Here is a 24,252-nt window from a genome sequence, read left to right as displayed (position 1 = left end):
CATAAGAATGCAGGGGCCGATTGCTCTGTGGATATGAAAAAGCTCAAAGGGCCTGGCGTGGTCTAATTCCTTTCCACTAAAATGTACAGTGTTGAATGTCTAGAAGCTAAAGCACTCTTAGATGTGTTTCTTTTATACTGCTAAATATTTGCCAACATATCTTTCATTATCAGACGTATTTTCCAAGCTTGTAAATTCTACTAATTAAAAATGATACAAGCTGGTAGAAAGAGCAGCTGCAGCTGGAGACAGGAGGTAGCCACCCCGGGTCCCGAGCCTCTGAAGATTCTATTTTCTTTGTTCCGATGCTCTCTGCTGTATACGTAAAATTTTTGAGCTCAGTATTTCTGTTTTTGTATGTAATTATTTTGCTTTATGTTAAAAAAGAAATGAAAAGATATGGACATTCATTTTGGCCATTTTATTGTGATGCATAGCTAATGAGGTGTCAGGTACCATTAGCTGCTATCAGACATACCACACGTACACAAACAGTGAAGCCGGCTCCAGACTCTCGCCCATTTTGGAGAAAAGAGGAACATAACGGTAACCTGCAAAAGGAATCATATCCAATTAGAACTACAAAAACAAATTAATTGGGGGGAGTTCCAGCAGTGCTACTGACATAGACAATACTCGGCATGCATTAAGAAGCATGACTGTACAGTTATATTTCCATCTTGTATATTAATCTTCCCCCCAAAATTAAATATTTGCATTTTTAATTCTGACTTTCTCCTGCCCAACACTGAGCACACAGATTCCTCTCTCTCCAAGAACAGCATGGTCCAAAATTTGCCACCACTCTTCTGCTTTAGGAAGACTCTGTTTCCTAGGCACACACAGCTCAGGTGCGGTTAGAAAAGGAAACCTCTGGAGATGAGGGAACTGGCAACGTAGTATAAATCACGCCAAGAAGATGACTCTGCACCACAGAGGCAGCCAGCCATGGAAAGGGTCAGGAAAGGAGAGTCTCATGCTCTCAGTCTCTCCTCCTCGGGCAGGAAGAATGAGCCACTGCCTCTGCCTCCTGGTTGATTCCCATCCTCATTTCTTTGTAGTTATAACTACTTTTCACTAAAACAGGACTGTGATCCATGTAAAGAAATACACACGCCAAGTTTCTCTAATTAGTCTTCCTAGCAATTCCACACCCCCACCCATCTTCCACACAAGAACACATTTCTGGAACTCCAGAGAGAAAAAATACATGTCAATACACCAAATTTCCTTTACATTCTATTTTTATGGATAAAGCTATTCGGTGTATCAAAGTATGTCTTTAATATAAACAAGTTATATTTATATCATATGTTAGCATAATCATCTAACTTTAGAAATATTACCTTTGTTCATGCATAGGAGTGGTATAGTATATTGCCCGAGAAATTCATTTCCTGCTATTAAACCTTGATTTTCAACAACAAAACGTATCAATGCCAATTCTGGCACATGAATAATAAATGTGAATGTTTCATTCCATCTTGGACTAAAAGCTGAAATATATATAAAAAAATACAAAGAATCATAGACACTATCTCTAGGGAAAAATAGATAATACCTGTTCTCCAAGATTTTTCTTCTTTAACAGTAATGGTTTGTGTTTTAGAATACTTAAGCTTTTAATGCTCCCAATGGGAGAGGAATAATAACAATAATAACAGTTGCCGGGCAATGTTCTAAGAACTTTATATACAGCATCTCAACAGTCCTCCTGATGATCCCATCAGGATTATTACTATCCCCATTTATAGATGGGAAAACTGAGCCACAATGATGTTACATAATTTCGTAAGGGTTTCAGATAGGCAGCCGTTAAATGGTAGGAGTTCAAACACTGAGAGTATGACTTCAGTGCAGAAACATTTAATCATTAACCAATATAACTGATGTGCTTAGATATTTTTTTAACAACAACAACAACAACAAAGACATAAAGAAGGTAAGTAGCATCATTTTTCTATACTGGGTCCTATTAAGGGAAGAGCTCCATACACCACTGTCAGAAAGCTAGCGAATGAGCATTCTAAAGCCAGCTCTTGATCCTTCTTTTGACTAAGTGCTCATTTCGAAATACAAAATTAATTATAATTTCTGTCTCTAGCAAAATAAATCATCCCAAACAACCAATCCCTTGCCAAACAAGAAATTCAAATTGCATCCTAATATGACCCACATCTGAAACCTAAAGCATCATTTAATGCAATTAAGAAATTCCTACCCGGGGGCAGCGCCTGTGGCTCAGTGAGTAGGGCGCCGGCCCCATATGCCAAGGGCGGAGGGTTCAAACCCAGCCCCGGCCAAACTGCAACAAAAAAAAATAGCCGGGCGCTGTGGCAGGCGCCTGTAGTCCCAGCTGCTCGGGAGGCTGAGGCAAGAGAATCGCTTAAGCCCATGAGTTGGAGGTTGCTGTGAGCTGTGTGAGGCCACTGCACTCTACCGAGGGCCATAAAGTGAGACTCTGTCTCTACAAAAAAAAAAAAAAAGAAAAGAAATTCCTACCCGGATTAAATACATGTTCTACTTAATAAAGATTACAAAGTTTTGAAGAAAAAGAATATGGACATTTCTCACGTCCAAAGGCAGTGCTATTCTTGCTCTGTTGACAGCTTTTGTTCTTTGAGTTCCATTTCCAGAAGTACTGATGAATGCGTGCCTAATTTTACATCTATGTTTTCTGCGGTGCACCTGTGGTCACAGGAGCACAGTCACCAGATGGCAAGGCAGGATGCCGTCCGTGCCCATGGAAATAGTAAACTAATAGAGTCACACTGGAATAATGACTGCATTACCTTTACGTAAGAAGAGAAATAATTCCTTGGGATACAAGGGCAAGTTTAGAGTCAGTTCTCCAGAGACACTGAAAAACGCCTGCAGAAAAGTTTTACACTGATCAATTCTTCCCCCTCCAACTCTACTTCATTGCATGTGCCCTTTCCACCTCCCTCCCTCTCTCCCTCTGGATCTCGGTTTCTCTATCTCTGTCTGTCAGCTTCTCTCTCTTTCACACACACACATGCACATACACCCAAATTATGAATCATAGAGGAAAGTCCTAATGTTTGTCAAAGTAAAAAATAGTAAGCCACGATGCCAAATTTGATAGTGATGAATAATAGTTTTCCCAGAAATGACCAAAACTAAAAACTTACTTCCACACTTCAACCTAATCTGATCTTTTCCTTTCAAACTCTCATGTCTTTAATTATACTACCCTCGTAGCTAAGTACCCTAGTACCCTCATAACTAAGTACCCTCATAGTGAAGTCATCTTAAAATCCCTCTTGCCCTGCCATCTAGACATTTGTTTTTGTAGTGGTTCTAACTTGCATTCCCCATTCCTTTCCTGATGCCCCAATCCTCTTTACAACTTGACTTTACATCCTCTAACCATTGAAAAATATATCTTGACTCTATATTTCTCATTTTCCTCTCATAGACTTCCTCCTACCTAATCTGCAGAAACAATCCAATTAATGCTCAACTCTGTTAATGTTATCATGTATATCCCTGTTGAAAAGTCATAATTTTATCCACCTTCTAAAGAAAAGAAAGTCTTTAACACCTTAGCATGGCTTTTAAGGTTTTCCAGGACCATCCCCAGTAACTTTCTCATCTTATTGCTCACTAATCTTTCTTAGGCACCCTATTATTCTACCCACTGTGAGCTTCCTGGCTTTTCCCCAGCAGATCTGAATGATGTCTTCTTGATGTTTTAGGACTCATATTGTTCTTTCCACCTTAAATGTCCTTATCCTTAATCTCTACAAAAACAACAACAAAAGATTCTACTCATTCTTCAAGAACCATCCCAAATGCATGCCTCCCACTTCCACTTCTTTGTACTCCGCTTGAAACACTAATGACTTTATCGTGATAATTTTACTTGTATCTCATCTCTCATACTGAACTGTAAACTACACTACAGTTAATTGAGATATACATAATAACACAATTAATACACAGATTTTAAGTCTTTTGATACTTATGACCAGGCTTTTAGTATAGGAGAGGCTCAGTAAATGTTTTTTGTTGTTGGTGGTGTTTGTTTGTTTGTTTGTTTGTTTTGGGTTTTTTTGTTTTTTTGCAGTTTTTGGCCAGGGCCAAGTTTGAACCCGCCACCTCTGCTGTATGGGGCCAGCGCCCTACTTCTTGAGCCACAGGTGCCACCTGGCTCAGTAAATGTTTGATGAACCAAATTGAATTTTTACACAAATAGTCTTGTGAAATGCAGGGATGTGACCAAAATTCTAAAATCATAGCATTACAAGTGGCGCACTGAATAAGTTAAGGCTTTATGCATCTTGCAATGAAGATTCAAGTAGAGGATGGAGAAAAGATAGGTTATTATAAGCTCCCTGACATCAGCAGTTCCTATTTCTTGACCCTGCCACTGTAATGTGCGTTCAACCCTCAGGGGTGCCAAATGAGGCAGGAAGTCATCAGCAATGACGCTCACACTGATAACATGGGGTGAGGCAGGAAATACTTCTGATCTCTTTTCCATGACTTTTGCTCTAGAGGCCATACTGGGGGAGTATTCAGTAGGTGGCAGACCATGGATATGAGTTGAAATTATCATCCAAGAAGAAAAACATGAATAAAACTACACCTGTTCTTCTGTCAGTGCCATTTAGCCCAGAGTATATTCCCACACTCTAAAATGAAATCCACTGTCCTTTGAGAATGTCCACTCAGTGATGACTCTAGACTCAAGGATCAATTCCAAAGGGCTTCCAAGTGATCCTTTCTTATAAGGGTGAATCTCAAGAACCTATGATTTCTAATCACTTTAGGGATTTGAACCTCAGAGAAGAAATAGCAACACCAATCACATATTATAAAAGATACCAAGGGAAGCCAAAATTCTAAAAATATTACCAAAATTATTTGTTCTAATCCTTCACTTCCTTTCTGGCAAAAATAACTGAATTATGACTCCAAATAGTTTATCAGTAGGTTTCTGAGGCATCTTTAGCCTGAGTCAGAGGCCACAGACCTTTGATCTAAAATAATTCAAACAGTAAAGTAAAAATGTATAATATGCTACCTCAGAACCATCACAAGTTTTTTATTTATGCAGAGGCTAAAAGCTAAGTAGATTTGCACCTGTCAAAATGTCTTTCTTAATTCAGTAATATGAAGGAAAACATAAAGAGGAAGTAAAAATTTAAAAAAAAAAAGTAATAGCGTTTTAGGTCAGATAAGTTTTTGCATTTATAATCTGAAAACATAATTATTGTCAAACAATAATTATGACAACCTAATTATTGTCAAAATGCTTTTGCTGCATATGACATTTAAGTAATTTTGAATATAATGAAAAATGTTTGCCTTGTGAATACTAAATAAGTGTAAAAGTGATCAACCATAATTTGGAAGCTTTCCAACAAGAAGTCTAATAGAAGTTCCGTAAGGTATTTTAGGAGCTCACCATTTTTTTTAATGACACGAGTCTGCTGCTTCGCTTGATCATGTGGAACACCAAAGACTTCTATGATCACTAGTGTGTCAGCCTTGTTCGATGATGTATTTGTAACAGGCAACTGGGCACCACTGATGATCTGCACAAACACACAGGAATATTAGAACTTGGCAGAATATTAAACTGCACCATCATTCACTTAATTTCAAAATAAAATTATGTACCACAAAAAAGCTGATAAACTCGAAGTCAGTCCCCGCTAAAACTGAAGTTGAAAAGTAATACAAATTTTAAAATTTTAAGTCTATTATCCTCAATTATCAATCGATATGGATAAGTATCAAGTGAACCAAGAATATGTCCAAATCATTCCATTTTAAGGAAATGTGATTCTACTGGAATCCACGATGTCTAAAGTTTTTGACTCAAAAACATCTATTTTTATCTTAAAAGAATTTCTTACGATCATATTTTACTTTAATTTAGGGTAAGCTGTTTTAATAACATACACTATTTACAAATTTGTATTATATATTCTGCAAAAAATTAAAAGTAATACATTACCTTTAAATGTAAAAAACACCATATAACTTCTTATAATAGCATTTTATGATAATAGAATTTATGTTTGAATAACTTGCGAAATTTTGCATTACTTATTCTTACCTATATTATTATGATAAGTAACCTGAGTCTGACAAAATCAACGGTCTCATGTATATGAACTAAGGGGTATCAAAAGAATATTTAACAAAGTAATTAATATGTTTATTTAGCCTTTCATTATCCAACCTAATTGTTGAAGCAAAAGTTTGTTTTACTTTAAGAAATGAGCATTTTAAAAAACTATATTTAAAATGTACTAACTTAGGGTAAGAACTGGAAGATATGAACCTAAAAATGCAATTGTAAAAACTGAGGCATAATTTCAATTTTTGAAGATTATATTAAAAGGGACAAATAAATAAGTTTAGTAAAAAGGAAGGAAGGGAGAGAGAAAGGAAGGAGAATAGAAAAAAAATGCTGCTAATGTGCAATTTTTCCTTTCCTAAATCTGCACATGGAGGATTAACTAGAAATCAGAGTGACTACACAAATACTTAATAATCAGTATAGAATGGGCATCTTTCAATCAGCATAATTAATCATCAGAGTAATTAGAAAGAACATTGGCCATAAACACAGTACACTGATACCAAGTACCAGTGTAGACCAGTTAAATATCACTCTACAGGGTGAATAGACCCTTACCCTTACCCAGAGAAGATTCAACTTGATTTCCAACTCATGCCACCATGTTTTGTGCAAGTCATAAAGTAATCACAAAACTCCAGAGATTTATCAAAACAAGAGAGAAAGGCCCATATGGCTACGACAGCAGCTACCTGGGAGAATCATTAACCCTGCCTGCTTCACTCTATGGCACCTGCACCTCTACATGAGACTCTCAGAATATGAACACGTGGCACATGTGAGCATCTGTATGCCAACGACCTTTGAGCTTCACTTTCCCAGGGAAAAAGCACATATGTTCTCTATTCTCAACAGGAAAGAGAAATCATTCATTCAATCAACCTACACATATCAAGCATGTATGTTGTGTCAAGCACTGTGAATAAAGATTGAACACAACATAGTTCTTATCCTTAAAAAATTTTCAAACAACAGGGGCAGAGAGACACGTAACGAGTAAATAAATGATTATAATGTAGTGTGATAATACCCATAACCTACTGCATATTGCCATAGCATTGTATATGCATGCATTGAGTATTATAGAAAAAACTACAAAAAGTAGCACAACTAACCTAGCCTAGGAAAATATTTCCATAAAGAAGTGATTCCTAAGCCTTGATAAGTGAGGAAGAATGCAGTAGTTAGGGCAAGGAGGAAGGAATAGTCCAGTCAGAGGGAAAAGTCTGTGCAATTTGTGAAAATGAATCATGGTCAGAGAAGGATCCAAGTTTCACAGGGTTATAAGACAGGGTGAAAGGTTAGCAGTGGGAGAGACAGGGCCAGAGTAGAATGCCAAGCCTTGACCAGGAAAGCAATCAGAAAACACAAATATTAAGTGGTCATGATTACACCGGCATTGTAATAAAATCTCTCTGGTCAACTTTTGGAGGGTGGATAAGAAGGACTGAGATAGGTGACCTGAAATCCTTAGGAAGCCAAAGGAGCAGACCTGATGACATGTAGTAAACTCCTGAAACAGAATAGCAGCAAAGTAGGAGAGACCAAGAGAATGGATAACAAAGACTTTTACAAATGGAATCAGCAGAAATTAAAGCTGTTTGAGGTATGGGAAGTGAAGGAAATGTGGAAGATTAGAATGGCTCCCAATTTTCCAATCTGAGCAGCATGGAGGAAATGGGCCATTCATTGAGATTTCAATAACAAAGTAGAAGTAGATTTGACCAGGAAGGGATGTTCAAAGTTTCATATTTTTAAGTTTGACAGAACAGTGATTAAATAGGTAAAGATGCTAAGTAGGTTATTAAAATATGTCTTTAGATTGCAAAAATGAGGTCAGATTAAAGATTTGAACATTGTTGGTGGTTAAATCATGAATGTTTGTATAACTGATTCCAAGGAAAATACTTAGTTTGAGACAAAGGTTTAAAAAAAGCTTTAGACAACATTTAGACTATTTTAAGGCCAGGTAGAGGAAGAGGAACCCACAAGTGACAGTGAGAAAGAATTACTTGGGAGGTAAGAAAGGGGGAGAGACCACAGCCCAGAGCACAGAAGGGAGATTTGTTTGTGTGGAGTAGGAAAGGATTTTAAAAGGCTGATTTGCCCCTTCTTTTCACTAGATCAACCATTTAAAAATAATACCCCAAAATGGATGCCAACATAGTAAAAACACTGTACTGCAGGCTCAGTGGTCAGTACCTCTTCAGATTGCAGAAACAGTGACAACTAATCAATGTTTGGCTGCATCCAGCTTTGCGGGCAATCGCTGCTTTCACGATAGTCATACGCTGCTACTTTAGAGTCACAAAGTCCTTAACAGCCTGCAGGAACCTCAGCTACACACTGCTGTGTTCTGCAATGGCCAGAGTCATCTCAGTCCTCTTCATCTTTGCTGTACTTTCTCTCCACATTAATTTCCAGAAAACAGCTCTCACACCTCCCATTCTCAGCTGGACTAAAATGGCCAGGGCCTGAACTGGATGAGCTGGTCTCCCAAAACCTGCCATGCCCTGAGTGCTCTGATGGTGGAGGAAGGAGCCCAGCTCGGAAGAGGGGTGGCGGGGGTTGGAGGATCCACGCACTCTAACAGCCAGGTAACGATTGGCCGGAGAGCGCTTGGTCAGCCGGCAGAGCTTCACTAAGTAATAACATGAGACACCATCAGCCTGGCTAGGATGGCAATATAAGGATTTACCAAAATTTCAGAATAGGATCCGAGATGGTTCATATGCATCTAGGAGCAACTAGTTAAATAGAAAGAGAGACCAAAGAGACCATATCCAGCTTATTTACTGACAACGACAGGTAGAGATATAATCTAAAATAGGATTATATACTCGTAATTAAGTGGAGAGAGAAAAGCTACTAGAGGTTTTTCAAGACTCAGTGATATTTAATAAAGGAAATGAACATAGCACTGAGGTTATAAAAAAAAAAAAAGAAAAGTTTTGAAAAGTTTACTCTAATGGTAACAAATGATGCACAACTGATTTTGCTCTGTATAGAATTATACAGGATGTAATAAAACACACGATGAAAGATGAAATCACAAGACAGGAGTGTGGGGGAAGCGTGCTGGGTAGGATACAGACAAAAACAAAAAGGAAGCAGCAGCAGCTGGGGGTGTCAAATAACACTAGAGAAACAGTCCCATCTACCTTAAAATCAGTAAAGAAGAAAATCAGTACAGACTTTGAATCATCAAGGCAGGGAACAAATGTTAAAAGCCCTCCCAAAATGCAGATGAAAAGAGAACATGATAAAGTTGACACAAATTAGTAGGCATGGAGGACAAATAATGGAGCAAAGCATACAGATACTTTTTAAGTAATCAAATAATATTCAGAAACGTACAGAGAAAATAAAAATCCTGAACTATAAATGCCTAACTCTGGAGATTAATGAAAATAAAATGGCTTCTAGAATAGTCTGGTAAAAATGTTTAAAGATAGAGAAGAAAAAGCAGCATGTCCACAGGGTAATTACTGGGCTGACCTCAGGCCTCTCTCTCACAGTATTAAATGCCCAAACACAATGGAATAATATAAATAGAACTTGGAGAGCAGATGGCTTTAGCCTCAATATTTCTATTCACAGGCAGATCACCATTCACGTAAATGTTCATCCTGCAACAGGAAGACATTTTTCAGATATGGAAGGATGCCGAACTACTATAGTACCTGAAAAGATCAACAGAATTTCAACGGAATTCTATGGAATTCACAATGCTAATGTACACTATCTAACTTATATAGTAAGCAAAAAAGTAAAGGAGAAAGTTATTCATCTTACCCTTATTGTAAGTGTAATTGGATTACTGTCTGTTATTTCATGTGGGTTAAAGTCTGAGTTAGCATCTCTTAGGAACTGTGGTTTCAAAATATATCCAGACCCACCATTATCAAAAAATTTCCCATTTTGCAGGTCCATAGGCAGACCGGGGGTCTGGAAATTTAAGGCCACTGTAAGAAAGAAATATTTTGACATTGTTAGGTATAGAGGGTCTAATTAAAGAAACACAGTTAAGCGATTTACTGAAACCTAATTACAGATTATATATCTTCAAATGTTCTGTGAACAAGCACCATTAGCCTAATAATTCATGATCCATGTCTATATTAACATGTATCAGGGAGTTGCAAAATTTAATCTGTAAATTTTGAGTAAAGAAATCAAAATTGGTATAGATCTGGCATCTGGTATAGATCACAGAATAGCAATATACGTCAGGTAACATTCAAGAAATATGAGAAGAAAGGAAATCAGTGCATTAAATGCAGGAAGGAAGACACCAGCTATGTCATAAACTTTTACGTCCAAGAGATGTTGCTGTCACTTGAGGAAAAAGTGAGAAACAGGGACAGAGATTGATAATCATCATTAAAATATAAAGACACCTTGATATAGGCTAGTAAAGAGCCACTGCAGGCAGTAAAACCCTCCACCTCTCCACTGGCGCCACTCACCCCTTCTCTTCAAACCTGTGTGCCTTGCCACAGTCCAGTAGAGGAAGGGTTAACACTTGACACTTTCTGACTGGAGAGTGTTAGTACTGTACCATCTGTGCCACTTGGAATAAGTACAGTCTGGGATGGATAAATAACACAGCTATGCAATCTCATTGACTTTTCACAACTATGAATGTAGAATATAATATGATAGTGGTCATGTGATCCAAAGAGGCCTTGAGTACATCTTCTAGCAAAGTAATTTGATGTCCATTTTAGATTTCTTGTTCCCTTCCTCTACCAGACGTGTCCCATGCCTACTCCTAAAGAATTTAACTCCCATCCCCAGGACCCTCACCTAGATTTACCCTCTCCGATCCATTTAGGAATGATTTCAAGCCTTAAAACGAATGATTCACCATTAGTACCTGACCCTAAAGCTCCCAGGGTCAAAAGTCTTCATGGAAGCTTTTTCATGAATTTTTCATAAATTCATAAAATGGACTCATTTTATGTGACTTTTACAAACAACTCAGTATTCTATAGAACATACCCATTTGACAACCTATATTCCAAAATTCTTGAGGATTAAAATTAGAAGAGTCTGCTCTTGTTGCTTTGGGATATATTCTGGTAATGAAGGTCCTGGTGTGAGAAATAAACTCTTCGACTGAAAAAAAAATTATTAAACCATTATGAAAGATTTAAAGTAAATTAAATAAGCTACTATATCTATATCATATAATATAATTCTATAATAATTTCAATATTTTGATAGGTATTATCTTGGCAAAAATGCAGGTGGCCATAAAGTTTGCCTACAATTTTAAATTGCACATAAACTTTACGGCCACCCTGTGTTTGCAAGGCATGAAAATCAAAATAAATCCATGCTTTATAATTATGATATAATGCACTGTTATGGAGATATTAATAATAATTTTATTATACAATTTGTGTACACTGAGCATTTATTTGAGTAGAAAAAAGATAATTTTATATATTTTTCACATACAAATTAATTTCACATCAATGTCAGAATACACAAAATTCTAAAATAAAATACATTTATTTTTCAAAACAAAAGCAGTATATTTCCCCATTTTTTTTACTTTGATTTTCACATTATGACAGAATCGCATGTAGGTCATATAAAGCTTTCTGATTCCAGCTATATTAATCCCATAGAACATTTCCAATTCTCACTACTGAAAGGAACCCTAAAGTTATCAGATTCAACTTGCAACCCCTCCACTCCAGCATATTCCCACCAAATTCATTCCATCTCTGCTTACATATCTCCTTTGAAAAACTCACTACTTCCTTATGCTTTTAATTATTTCAGATGTCTTCCTTACTGAGGGAGTACCTATGTAATTGAAGTATATTTACATGTACATACAAGGATACACAGTCTACATGTATTTGAATTTCTATATATTCTATATTCTTTATGATTCTTATCTATATTCTAGTTAAATCACTTTAAATTCAAAACTAATTTACACACTACCCATTAAACACTCCTGCAAATGTTTTAACACAGATTTCAAGTTTCTCCAAGGTTATTCTTCTTGTTCCTACAACCATTCCTGATGTAATTCTACAATAATTTCAATATTTTGAAAGGCATTATCTTGGCAAAAATGCAGGTGGCCATAAAGTTTGCCTACAATTTTAAATTGCACATAAACTTTACAGCCACCCTGTGTTTGAGGGTGAGCCATGGTGAGCAGTCATGGAGAGCAGTCATGGGAGAAACAGTTATTGTTATGACTCACTCTATTTACGAATCAAACTAGACCAGAATCATTTCCCCTATCACTCTAAATGCTACTCTTTAAGAAGCATTGTCAACTTAAAAAATATAGTTAACTTTACCAGTATCAGTAGTTTCCCATCTACAAAGTAATAAACATGAATGATTGCTAAGGTCTCCTAACATAATATGATTTTGTTATTTTTGAGATTAACCTTTAGAAATTAAACCTTATCACAATGTAGTCCATGTTCATTTTAGAAATAGGAGGAAGTCCAAAGAATTAAAAGTAGACCTACCATTTGATCCAGCAATCCCACTACTGGGTATTTATTCAAAGGAAAAGAAGTCATTTTATCAAAAAGACACCTGCACTTGAATGTTTATTGCAGCACAATTCACAATTGCAAAGATGTGGAAACAACCCATGTGCCCATCAATTCATGAATGGATTAACAAAATGTGGGTATATGTATGCCATGGAACACTACTCAGCCATGAAGGATGAATTAATGCCTTTTGCAACAATCTGTATGGAACTGGAGACCATTATCCTAAGTGAAGTATCTAAAGAATAATAAAAAAAAAACAAACACATATTCTCACTATTAAATTGGAACTAACCACTGAGCACATAAGTGCACAGAGGAAAGTAAAATTCATTGGAAATCAAGCAGATAAGCAGAGGGGAAGGTGGAAGAAGGGATGGGCAAGAGCCTACTTAATGGGTACTGATCACTATCTGGGCGACGTGCACACTTAGAACCCTGACTCAAGCATAACAAGAGGGATCTATGTAATCAAATACATGTGTACCTCCAAATATTTTGAAATTAAAAAACCTCCTTAGTATATATCTTTCTATTCCTTTGTGTGTACACAAAGTCAGACATTTAATTACGTGAATTCATCCTAGAAAAAGTGCTACATACCTCATTGCTGAATATCAGTATGGTCACCTTTGAAGTGCTCCCTTGCAAAGCTATGCACTGATGCCAGCACATAAGTCCACCCTTCAAAGCACTTTTTTCTAGAATGAAAACATAATCGTTAGACCTCATACGATAACAGCTCTGATGGCCATTCCAGAAAAAGAGTTTCAAAATTGCTCTGAAGGTTAGAGTAGGCACTAGTGTTGGTGCAAAGCTTCCCAAGGGGGAGTACTTTGAAGGTGACTGTAGTGATACTCAGCAATGAGGTACGTAGAACTTCTTCTAGGATGAATTCATGAACTTAATTGTCATACCTTCATATGTTAATTTTTAACTGAAAAATAGTGTTCATTCCCTTATATACACTGCTACATTTTGCTTACTAAATTAATGTGAAAATCATTTCATTTCAATAATATTTATCTAAAACACTATTTTTAACAATGTTTGTTGTGTTTATAGTGATCCTTGCAATTAAACCTTTGATGACATTATTATTTACTATTGACTTCTGTGCAAGAAAAATGCTTGACACCCTTTCTCAGAGATGGAAATGCTATACTTTGCTGAGAACTATCTAAGCTCTTTTCAAATCATTTTACAAGTATTTAATAGGATGAGAGTAACAGAATTATAATTTTACTGTGCCAGGAGTTCCTGTCCTCATAAACAACAAAAACTATCCAATAGTTTGAAGGGACAGAGGTTGGTAAAACAGGCCATACAAACTGTCTTGACCCTATTTTACACTTAGAAACACATTTTACATAGCAGACTAATACACGTACAACATGCCCAGTTGTTTCATAAAACAGTACTTGAATAAGTAAGAATTTACTGCCTACAATACACGCTTCTCTATTCTGTTCTCTTCCATCCTATTTCATTTTACTCTATCCTACATCACTCTATTATGTTGTATTATTTAGCTGTAGTCCAGACCTAATGAACTCATTTTCGGTTACAACCCACAGTTTAAAAAGTGGTGGTGGGGGGGGGGGGTTTAAAATATCCAGGATCTCTCTAATAGGCAGTTAGAGGATATGAACTAAAGTACACTTCAAAATCCTTGGACACCAGTGGCAAGCCCAATGAGGGTAGCCATTATCTGTATCAAGTCTGCATTTCTAAACAGCCAATGGCTTTTCTCAAGTCAGTTGCAGGTGCCGATTTTCCTGCTACCCTGTTTCTACAAAAAATGACAGATTGCAATTTTTGAGATGGGTTTGGAGAGTCATCTGGCTGTTAAGTTAGCTGCCCACTCCTTTCTAAATTTGGAACATCGCACCACATGAGTCTGAGAAGAGGGCAGGGTCTGCTTCCCATTCTCTTTCCCAAGCCTTGTTTCATCTTGAGCACTGACAAACAGAAGAATTGCCTGATATGAAAATCAGAGGCACTTAAAGAAGGTGCAGAGACAGGTGGCCTCTGTGGGGGTGTGCCACCCAAGTGCACACTCTGCACAGCTACCTGGTTGTCCTACCCACACGCCATTACTTCCCTCTCCTTCACCTCAAACACAGAGCTTTCAAATCTCATTAACTCTACCTCTTAGATGGTATTGAATCCATAAATGTCACCCTGTCTCCGTTCTTGCAGCCATAAACCTTCATTACCTCCTTCCTGCCTGCAGTCTCAGTCTTTAGGTCTGCTATCAGAGGCACCCTTCAGAGACACAGTGGATGCTACCACGCTGAGATTTCAGCCTTCTTCTCTTCCTTGCTCCCAAGTTCAAGTGCCTTGAATCTTGTCTCTACCTAGCTCTGTCGTGCACTTAGTGCTTTCCCATACAAAATGCTAACCACAACCTCACCCACAAACTGTCTGCAGTGGACATTCTCAATCAAAATATCAAGACATAAGTTAATTAATGGCAAAGTTCTGTGAAATAAAACTTAATGGAGCCTAAAGCTTATAACCCCCTTCTAAATTATGTTAAATATGTTGAAATCTTATGAAAATATATTTTATAAGTATCATTGACTAACCTTAACACCATAGCAGTCAATGTAACTAATTTAAACACCTCATCTGTTGGAATCATAAGAATTTACCTTTCAACTTTGAAAGTTTTCGGGCCCGTGTCTCCCCAATAGAATTATTTTCATTAAATTGCTGATACTGTCTTGAATGTTGAAAGCTTTTGAACTTCTCAGCTTTAGTATAAATGACAAGATCAGATAAGGCCAGAGCAATTTTTACCTTCCTGGTCTAAAAATAAAATGCAGTAATTTCACATTTTTACACTAATCATTAATAAAAAAATTCCTTTTCTAATAAAGAGAATATGTTTCCAAATGTATTGTTAGCCTTTTCATAAGATGACCTCCTCAATAACTATTTGTATTAAGCCAATGTGATTAATTACAATAACTAAAATATTTTAAGTTACTATGAGTTAGCCTAAATTTAACATCTCAAAATATTGAGGATGATAATTATTACTCTTTCCCTTTTCTCAAAGATTCCAGTTTATTCTTATAAGTTTTACAAATTAAGAGTTTTAGCCATGAGTAAGTATATTTTACTATTCCATTTTGGAATAACTTATAGTATGTAGCAGACATTTCCTCTTTGATAGCCCAGTATCTATTTCTTCTGCCCTATTTTATTTTGGGAAAACGTTCCTTACTCATCCTCGATGCAGGCATGGGTCATACAGATTGGGCCTGGCTAATCAGAGCTTTGCAGTCCCTAGCAACAGTAATTACTTCAGGGAGGCATGTATAACATGATCATAACCAATTTACAAACAAAAAACTTTGTTCTGCTGAAACATACACACTTGTTTAAACCTGAAAGAATATAAAGCTGATTTGTTGCAATAGTCTTATACCAATGCAGAGAAAGTGGAGAAAAGTTGGGGGGGGGGTAATAAAGTTCTATTGACCTTGCTTGAACACTATACCAAGTCATTTCTGAAATTAAAATTGCTTTCACTCAGTTTTTCATCTAAGTAGGCCAGTATATTAATCCTTGCTTTACTTAAACCAGTTGGATTTGTTTTATGTCACATGAAAACTTAAATACTTTCTTTTTCATGCTAATGTGGATACTTCTAATACTATATATTATAAACATTGACTTTCTTGTCTCTCTCTCTACTTGAAGGCAGAGAAATTATGCTGTTCATCTCTGTATCTGTTGTACTGTGTACAATGTCTAGAGCATAACAGTGCGTAACATTTGCTGACTATACAGAAAAGAAAACATTTAAAAACAGCTAACCCTAGAAAAGAGGCAGCTTTTAACTTTTCTCTCCCACCGTCCATTTTTCTCAAAGTAAATTTTAATTGACAGACTAAAGTTTTTATAAGAAGGAAAAAGATTTTTCTTTCCAAAAATTTTTTAATTCTCCACCAATTAAAAAAAAATTACTTTTCAAGGGCTGTGCCTGTGGCTCAAAGGATGGGGCGCCGGTCCCACGTACCAGAGGTGGTGGGTTCAAACCCAGCCCTGGCCAAAAACTGCAAAAAAAAAAGTACTTTTCAACCATTTAAAAGGTTTGCACAAAGCATCATCTCACCTTCCTTTTCTTGAAAATTATTCCACGCATCTTTTTTCCTTCTGTTTCTTTTTCTTGATTGTCCTTTGATACCAAATTATCAGCTAAGGAGTCTTTGAATTCGTCGTCTTCCTCCTCTCCCTCTACCACTTCTTCCCATTCCTCCACCTTCCCATGCTTATCAGCGCCTTTCCTTTCCCGGGTTTCCAATAAGGTTCCTATTTTCTTATTTTTAACTAGCACTTTGAATTTTAGTACCTATGGAAATAATTTGAAAGACAGATACAATGTGTAATCACACATTTACAGTTAAGTTTGCTTTCTGACAGTCATTAAAAAGTGTTTCATCATATTTTTAATGAGACCAAAGTGGAAAGAATGTAAGAGCTGTAAATTTTGCCATGGTCCTAGATTTGATGGACAGGAAATATTACGTTAATGATGCTTGAGCGTAATGTAAGTGAAATTTGAAGAGGCTTAACAAATATTTGATTTAGTTCATACTGGAAGCCAGACCCTACGCTACATACCTGATCTTATTTTTTTCTTACCCCTATTCATACCTCAATAGGAACCAGTGATACTATGGTATTGACCGTAATTCACGAAAACAGAGATGCCTGTTATGATTGGAATTTAGTATATGTCATCTCTTTTAGAGTCCACAAGTTGGGACGATTCCGATGTTTTTAAATATGTGAAAAGAATCTATGTGTTAAAATACTTGCCATATCATGGAAGTTAAAATGTTACAGCTTTTTTTTTTTTTTTTTTTTTTTGAGACAGGATCTCACTCTGTCACCCTGGGTAGAGTGCCATGGTGGCATCATAGCTACAGCAACCGCAAACTCTTGGGCTCAAGCGATCCTCTTGCCTCACCTCCCAAGTAGCGAAGACTACAGGGGCCCACTAGTTTTTTCTACTTCTAGAGGAGACAGGATCTCACTCTTACTCAGACTGGTCATGAAGTCCTAAGCTCAGGAGATCCACTGCCTCGGTCTCCCAGAGTGCTAGAATTACAGGCATGAGCCACTGCACCCAGACTACGACTTCTGATAGTAAATGCTTCAGGTCATCACTCTCTTATCCAACATTAAAAAGTATTAAACGAGATCAGGTTTATAACAATATCTATCATAGTGTCTGGCGTCTAGTATAGACTCAAAGATTTGTAAAGCCTCTTCAAATTGCACCTATATTACATGCAGTCATCATTAGTTTAATATTTCCTGTCCATCAGAGCTAGAAGCATGGCAGTATTTACCACTAGGGTCATTCGTTCTAAATCCAAAGCATCTGGTTCCAATCTTTCCCTTGGTTACTCCTACCCTTTTCAAAACTTCATTAATTCAGCAAACACATTTCAGTGTCTGTTTTGTTATACCGAATGCTGAAGTCTGGGTAATGAAGCAAAACACTTTTCTCCTAGGAGCTTTGATTGTCCCTTCCCTCTTGCCATCCTCTGGTACCCACTCAAATCATTCCATCAGCATGGGTCTTCTCCCTCTGACAATGACCACATGTTGGCAGGGGTGCTTGTAAAAGGGATTAATTCCTAAGGTCTACTTCAAAATTAAAGAATCATAATCTTGAATTGTAGGAATTATTAGGCTTCCTTAACAAGTCTCCAGGCAATTATCTTACACACTGAAGACTGAACGTTGTATGAGAAAGTGATTTTCTCTCTAATTCTTCATTTACTTGTTGGAAAGGATCTCGCTAGTTTAGTATGGAAGCTAAAACTTTAATACAAACTATGTGTTGGAATGCTAAAGAATAGATTTACATATAATGAGAGGAGAGATTCTCTTCCTAGAAATTCAAAAATGATTATAATTTCCAGAATTAGACTGTAACTGTTAGGTTTAATCTTCAATGATATGTTTGCAGCATTTTGCACCAAGTTCTTTAGTATTTCTTTCCCATCGTAATTGGACACATTTAGTCCGTGAGCATTCTTATGAGGTGAAAGTGTCATGTTTTTTCCATGTACCAAATCATTTTTTTCTGCCTCAGTTCTATCATGAACCCTATATATCTTGTCATAAGTGTCACAACACTTTCATTTTTAAATTTTCCACTCATTTAAGCAGAATAAGGAAAAATAAAGAGGGAAATACTCAAATACCATAAAAATATTGCTATATTTGAGAAAGGGAAGGAGGGAAGGCATGGGAGGTCAAGAGACGAATTTCACCTTTTGGGGGCGGGAGACAAATATAAGAGGGTCCTTAACTAACAAAAGCAATTAGTGTAACCTGCTTCTGTGTACCCTCAATGAATCCCCAACAATAAAAAGATATATATATCGGGCGGCGCCTATGGCTCAGTGAGTAGGGCGCCAGCCCCATATGCCGAGGGTGGCGGGTTCAAACCCAGCCCCGGCCAAACTGCAACAAAAAAATAGCCGGGCGTTGTGGCGGGCGCCTGTAGTCCCAGCTACTCGGGAGGCTGAGGCAAGAGAATCGCTTAAGCCCAGGAGCTGGAGGTTGCTGTGAGCTGTGTGATGCCACAGCACTCTACCAAGGGCCATAAAGTGAGACTCTGTCTCTACAAAAAAAAAAAAAATATATATATATATATATATATATATCGCTGTACCTACCAAAAATGAAAATGTGTCAAAAGTAAACTAGTGGGTGTTAGATAATACTATTGAAAAAAAAGAAAAGTTCCTTTATAGATAAAATCTGGGGTAAGGATAATGAGCCAGCCAAGGAAACTAAGAGGGAGTTGCCAAAGAGGAAGGAATGTGGTTTTACAGAAGAAAGTGTTTAAGGACAGGAAGGAGGGGCCGTGGTATTAAATGTCTCTGGAGGCACAATCAGACGAAGGCTGAATCAGGTCCACTAGAATTTAGCAGTAAGAAAGTTTTTGATGACCACAGCGAGCAAGTCATGGTGGAGAGGAAGATGGATGGGGTAGGTTTCAAGGAGATTAAGACATGGAGAATCGGGCTGTGAGAGGGAATAATAAAGTATTAAGTAGCTGGCAAGGGAACTGAAATTCCGCCAGTAGATATGGGGCTCCTCAAATCAAATACCTAAGTGTCCATAAGAAAAGATGGAAAGGGGTCCTAGGAACGTGGAATTTAAGAACAGTAGATTTTAAAGGGAACCTACTACCCAGCTTCTGAGATAAGGGTACAGACGCCTAAAATTTTTGCCCCATTCTTAACATTTTGCCTATTAAAAAAACAAAATTCCTAGGGCCTAATACCAAATTGCCTTCCAATTGTGGACCCAGGATGCATGGCATACAGTCAACATGTGGGTTTGACATATATCTCTCTATATATTCTCTTTATTGAATATACATTTACCTAAATGCTCATGAGAGCATTTTCTAGGAAACATACGGGAAAAATGACACCACTATGAATAAAACTAATACACCTTCACGGGCCAATGTAACAGTGACATGTTTTGGTGTTTTGTTTTGTTTTTCTTAACAGGAGCTTCTCAGACAAAATGTTACCTCTGGTGAAGGTAGTCTGTCTTGAAATTCATCAAGAATATCAGAAAGCAGGGAGTCTCCAAAAGTCGCCTGCAAATTATCTGCCATCACTTCTTGCTGAGAAGGGGAGCAGTGATTTTCTAAAGAGAGCACCACCGGGTAGTCAGATGTCTAAAAAATCAACCATTACTATGGTTATTAATCAGAACTTGCAAATAATTGCAATGCAGTTAATGTAAGAACTTAATTTAAAACTTAATTTTAATATTCAATACCTTTGCAAAATAATTAAGTATTCTTTAACCTGGAAGTTGTTCTTGGTTTAGACAAAACGGAATTTTTCTTTTTATACAGAATTTATTAATTCTGTATAAAAAGAAAAATTATGACTATTTGCACCAAAAGTCTAGGAAACAGCTGAAGCACCCATCATTGGGTACTTATTTAAATAAATTGTACCATGTCCATATAAAGGAATGAGATAGACACATTAATTATGTCGATTGCTATAGAAATTTATCTAGAGTCTTACGAAGCAAGCTGCCAAAGGGCAACATTCTATATTTTTATTTTCTTTTAATGTTTAGACATTTTAATACATGAAAGAAAAACCTACTAACACTGGTGAGCTGAGGAAAATGTTGCTTTTCTTCTTTTTCAGTTTTAACTTCTATAATCACAATACATTGCTTTAGAATTAAAAACAAAGCTAAAACTATTTCTAGTTTTTAATAAAAAAGGGGATCTATTAAATGAAGATGAGTCTGCAAAGGTGTTTTGGTCCTTTCTCAACCACGGTAATTTCAAAATTTGTCACAAAGTAGAGAAGAAAACATTTCTGGATCTGAGTCAAAATTCTAACCTGTGTTTTGATTTCATAAATAATTATCAGACACGAACTTACAAACTTGTTAACAAGGCAGAGACTCACAAGCTTGCTCTGTTTTATCACAGCCCTTGAAATAGGACATGTGATATTATCTCTTTTTAACCTGTGAATGTATTATTATCCTGTTTTATGTGGCTGCTGTAACATATTACCACAAACTTAGTGGCTTAGAAAAAAATAAATTTCTTCTCTCGCAGTTCTTCTAATCACCAGAATTTTAAATTGCTTTCACTGGGCTGAACTGAAGATGTAGGCACGGCTGTGCTTTCTCAGGAGGGTCTAGGAGAGGAACAGGTCCTTGCCTCTTCTAGCTTTTAGTGGCTGCTAACATTTCTTGGCTTGTGTCCACATCATTCTCAACTCTGTCCCCTGAGGTGTCAAATCTCCCTCTACCTCGTTTTTATAAAAATACGTATGATGGCATTTAGGGCCATTCAGATAATTGAGAATAATGTCCCCACCCAGAGATCCTTAACATCATCACATCTGCAAAGACTATCCAAATAAAGCAATGATTACAGTTCCCAGGAAAAAGAACCCAGCACCTTTGGGGGCCCTTTTGCAGCCTATAGCGATGACCATCTCAACTATACAAACACTGTTGAATATGTCTATTGACTCCCTCTAACATCAACACAGTAGTGTAAAGTTTTTCCCAAATATAACAAATGAAAATGAGACTGGCCAAAGTGATGGCCTACCAGGCAGATTCCTACATTGTCCTCACTTCATTGACTGGGCAGAGTTCATTTTTTTATCTTCTGTGTCCCTGGCCCCATCTCCTGGGAAAATCCTCTTGTCTTCCTTTTATCCTCCTTTGCTGCATCTAACGTGGATGTTGAGGAGGTTGCTCTTTTTAAAGCCAAGCAATGTTTGTGGCCCACTTCCTGTCCAAAGATTGTTTCAAGGCTTACCTAAGAGTCAGACTTGGAGGCTGGGGGTGGCAATGTAATCAAAAACTTAGATTTCTTATATATCTGTTCCAGTACATTATATGTACCAGTAACTAGGCCCAAGGTTCTTTCCCAGTCAAGGTCATCAAGTCTATTTAATTCCATTTCTTCTCTTTCCCAAATTAACAGTGCTATCCTGAATCAGAAATCCAGGTTTCAATCTCATTTATGATGCAAATCTGAGTCTCCTTGTTCCACTGAGAAATCACATTGAGTTTTTCTTGCTAAAAGCCATGTTTTAAATCTCATCTCTCTCTTTTTTTTTTTTTAAATAAATGTTATTGTGCATATTTAACATGATGCTATGGATAAATATAGACAATGAAAACATTATTAGAGTGAAGCAAATTAACATACTCAATATCTCACACAGTTACCATTATTTTTAATAAGAGAATTTCAAACTCTTTAATGGGGAGACAAATCAGTTGTGCATTTTGATTTAACCTTATTTAATTCGCTCTCTCTCTAACTCTATTTTTTTGGTAGTTTTATCCCTCACTTTAATTGTAAATTTCTTTGGGGGGATCTTTTTAATTCAAATGATTAATTAGGGGGTACAAGTGTTTTTCTTACATAGATGTCTTGTAGAATGCTTAAGTCAAGGCTCCCTATGACCAGAATAGAGTTCATTGTACCCAAAAGGCAAGTCCGCTCTCACTGTCCCCCACTTTGGATTTCTCATGCCCCTTATATTGCTTTCTGCCCACATACACCCATCTATTAGCTCCCACTTACTTGTGAGAACATGTGGTGTTTACTTTTCATACCTGAGACACTTCACTTAGGATGATGACCTCAGGCCACTCCATAGTGCTGCAAATGACATTACTCCACTCCTTTTTATGGCTGAGTAGTATTCCACGTTTTATATGAACACACACTACAATTTCTTAATTCATTCATAAGTCAAAGGGCACTTAGGTCAATTCAACCTCCTTGCATTTACTAATTTTTTTTTTTCATTTTTAGGCAAGAGTAGCTAAAATCTCATTTAGCATAAATTCCATGAATAATGCAATTTTATTACCTATAGTCTTCACATTATACATTAATGCTCTAGACTTGTTCACCTCACTTAACTGATATGTTGTATCCTCTGACCCATATCTCCCCATTTCCTCCCCAATTCTGTCCTTATAGCCAATGTTTTTTCCCTTTGTATATTTGAGGGGTTTTTTTTAGATTCCACATATAAGTGAGAACATGTTATTATTTTTTTTTTCTGTGTCTTGCTTGTTTCACTTAGCATAGTGTCCTCCAGGCTTATCCACATGGTGGCAAATAACAAACATCTCTTTCTCTTTTAGGGCTGAGTAATATTCCATTGTGTATACATACCATAATTTCTTTATCCACTTGTCTCTCCATGGATGAATGTTCAGGTTGTTTCCATGTCATGGCTTTTGCGAATAATGCTTCAATGAACATGGGGATGCAGATATCTTTACAAGGTGGTGATTTCATTTCCTCTGGGTATGTGCTAGGATTGCTGGGTCACATGGTAGCTCTTTATTTAATTTCTTTAGCAATCCCCAAGCTGCTTTCTATAATGGCTGTGCTAATCTATATACATTCCCACCAACAGTGTGCAGGAGTTTCCTTTTCTCCATATCCTTGACAACATTATCTTTTCATTTTTTGATAAAGAGAGATTTAACATTGTAAGAGTTGGAGGTAACATCTCAGAATGGTTTTGATTTGCATATCCCTGATGATTAATGATGTTGGATACCTGGTGGCCTATTTTATGTCTTTAGAGAAATGTCTATTCAGAGATTTTGCCAAATTTTAATCTGGTTATTTGTTTTTCTACTATTGAGTTATAGGAGTTCTTTATAAATATTGGATGTTAACCCCTCATCAGATATATGATTTGCAACTATATTTTCCAGTTGCAGGCTGTTATTTCATTGGTGATTTCTTTTGTTGTACAGAGGCTTTTTACTTTAGTGTACTACCGTTTATTTATTTTTGCTTTTGTAGCCTGAGCTTTTGGTATGATATCTAAAAAATAATCATTGCAAAGGCTATTATTCCAGGCCTTTTCCTCTGTTCTCTTCTAGCAGTTATTATTATTTCTGGTCTTACATTTAGGTCTTCTATTTATTTGAGTTGATTTTTGTGTATTTTATAAGATAAGAGTCCCATTTCCCTCTGTTGAATGCTGAAATCCAGTTTTTCTACCA

General features: G+C 36.8%; 1 protein-coding gene across 1 annotated transcript in view; it reads right to left on the bottom strand.

The window, feature by feature from the left end:
• Positions 1-406: 406 nt before the first annotated feature.
• PLCZ1 (phospholipase C zeta 1) overlaps positions 407-24,252 on the bottom strand; it is a 34,754-nt gene continuing 10,908 nt past the window's right edge. The window contains exons 4-12 of the mRNA XM_053556150.1: positions 20,243-20,392; positions 16,934-17,023; positions 16,787-16,849; positions 15,315-15,471; positions 11,123-11,239; positions 9,914-10,083; positions 5,435-5,564; positions 1,347-1,496; positions 407-551 (exon numbers count right to left, since the gene is read on the bottom strand). Of these exons, the coding sequence (XP_053412125.1) occupies positions 469-551; positions 1,347-1,496; positions 5,435-5,564; positions 9,914-10,083; positions 11,123-11,239; positions 15,315-15,471; positions 16,787-16,849; positions 16,934-17,023; positions 20,243-20,392 (1,110 nt within the window). The 3' untranslated portion in view covers positions 407-468. The remainder of the gene's footprint in view (positions 552-1,346; positions 1,497-5,434; positions 5,565-9,913; positions 10,084-11,122; positions 11,240-15,314; positions 15,472-16,786; positions 16,850-16,933; positions 17,024-20,242; positions 20,393-24,252) is intronic.

This window comes from Nycticebus coucang, chromosome 12 (genome assembly GCF_027406575.1).
Source record: "Nycticebus coucang isolate mNycCou1 chromosome 12, mNycCou1.pri, whole genome shotgun sequence".
NCBI classification, from domain to species: domain Eukaryota; kingdom Metazoa; phylum Chordata; class Mammalia; order Primates; family Lorisidae; genus Nycticebus; species Nycticebus coucang.
The sequence above is the reverse complement of the archived record's forward strand: the minus strand, read 5'-3'. Positions and strand labels throughout refer to the sequence as shown.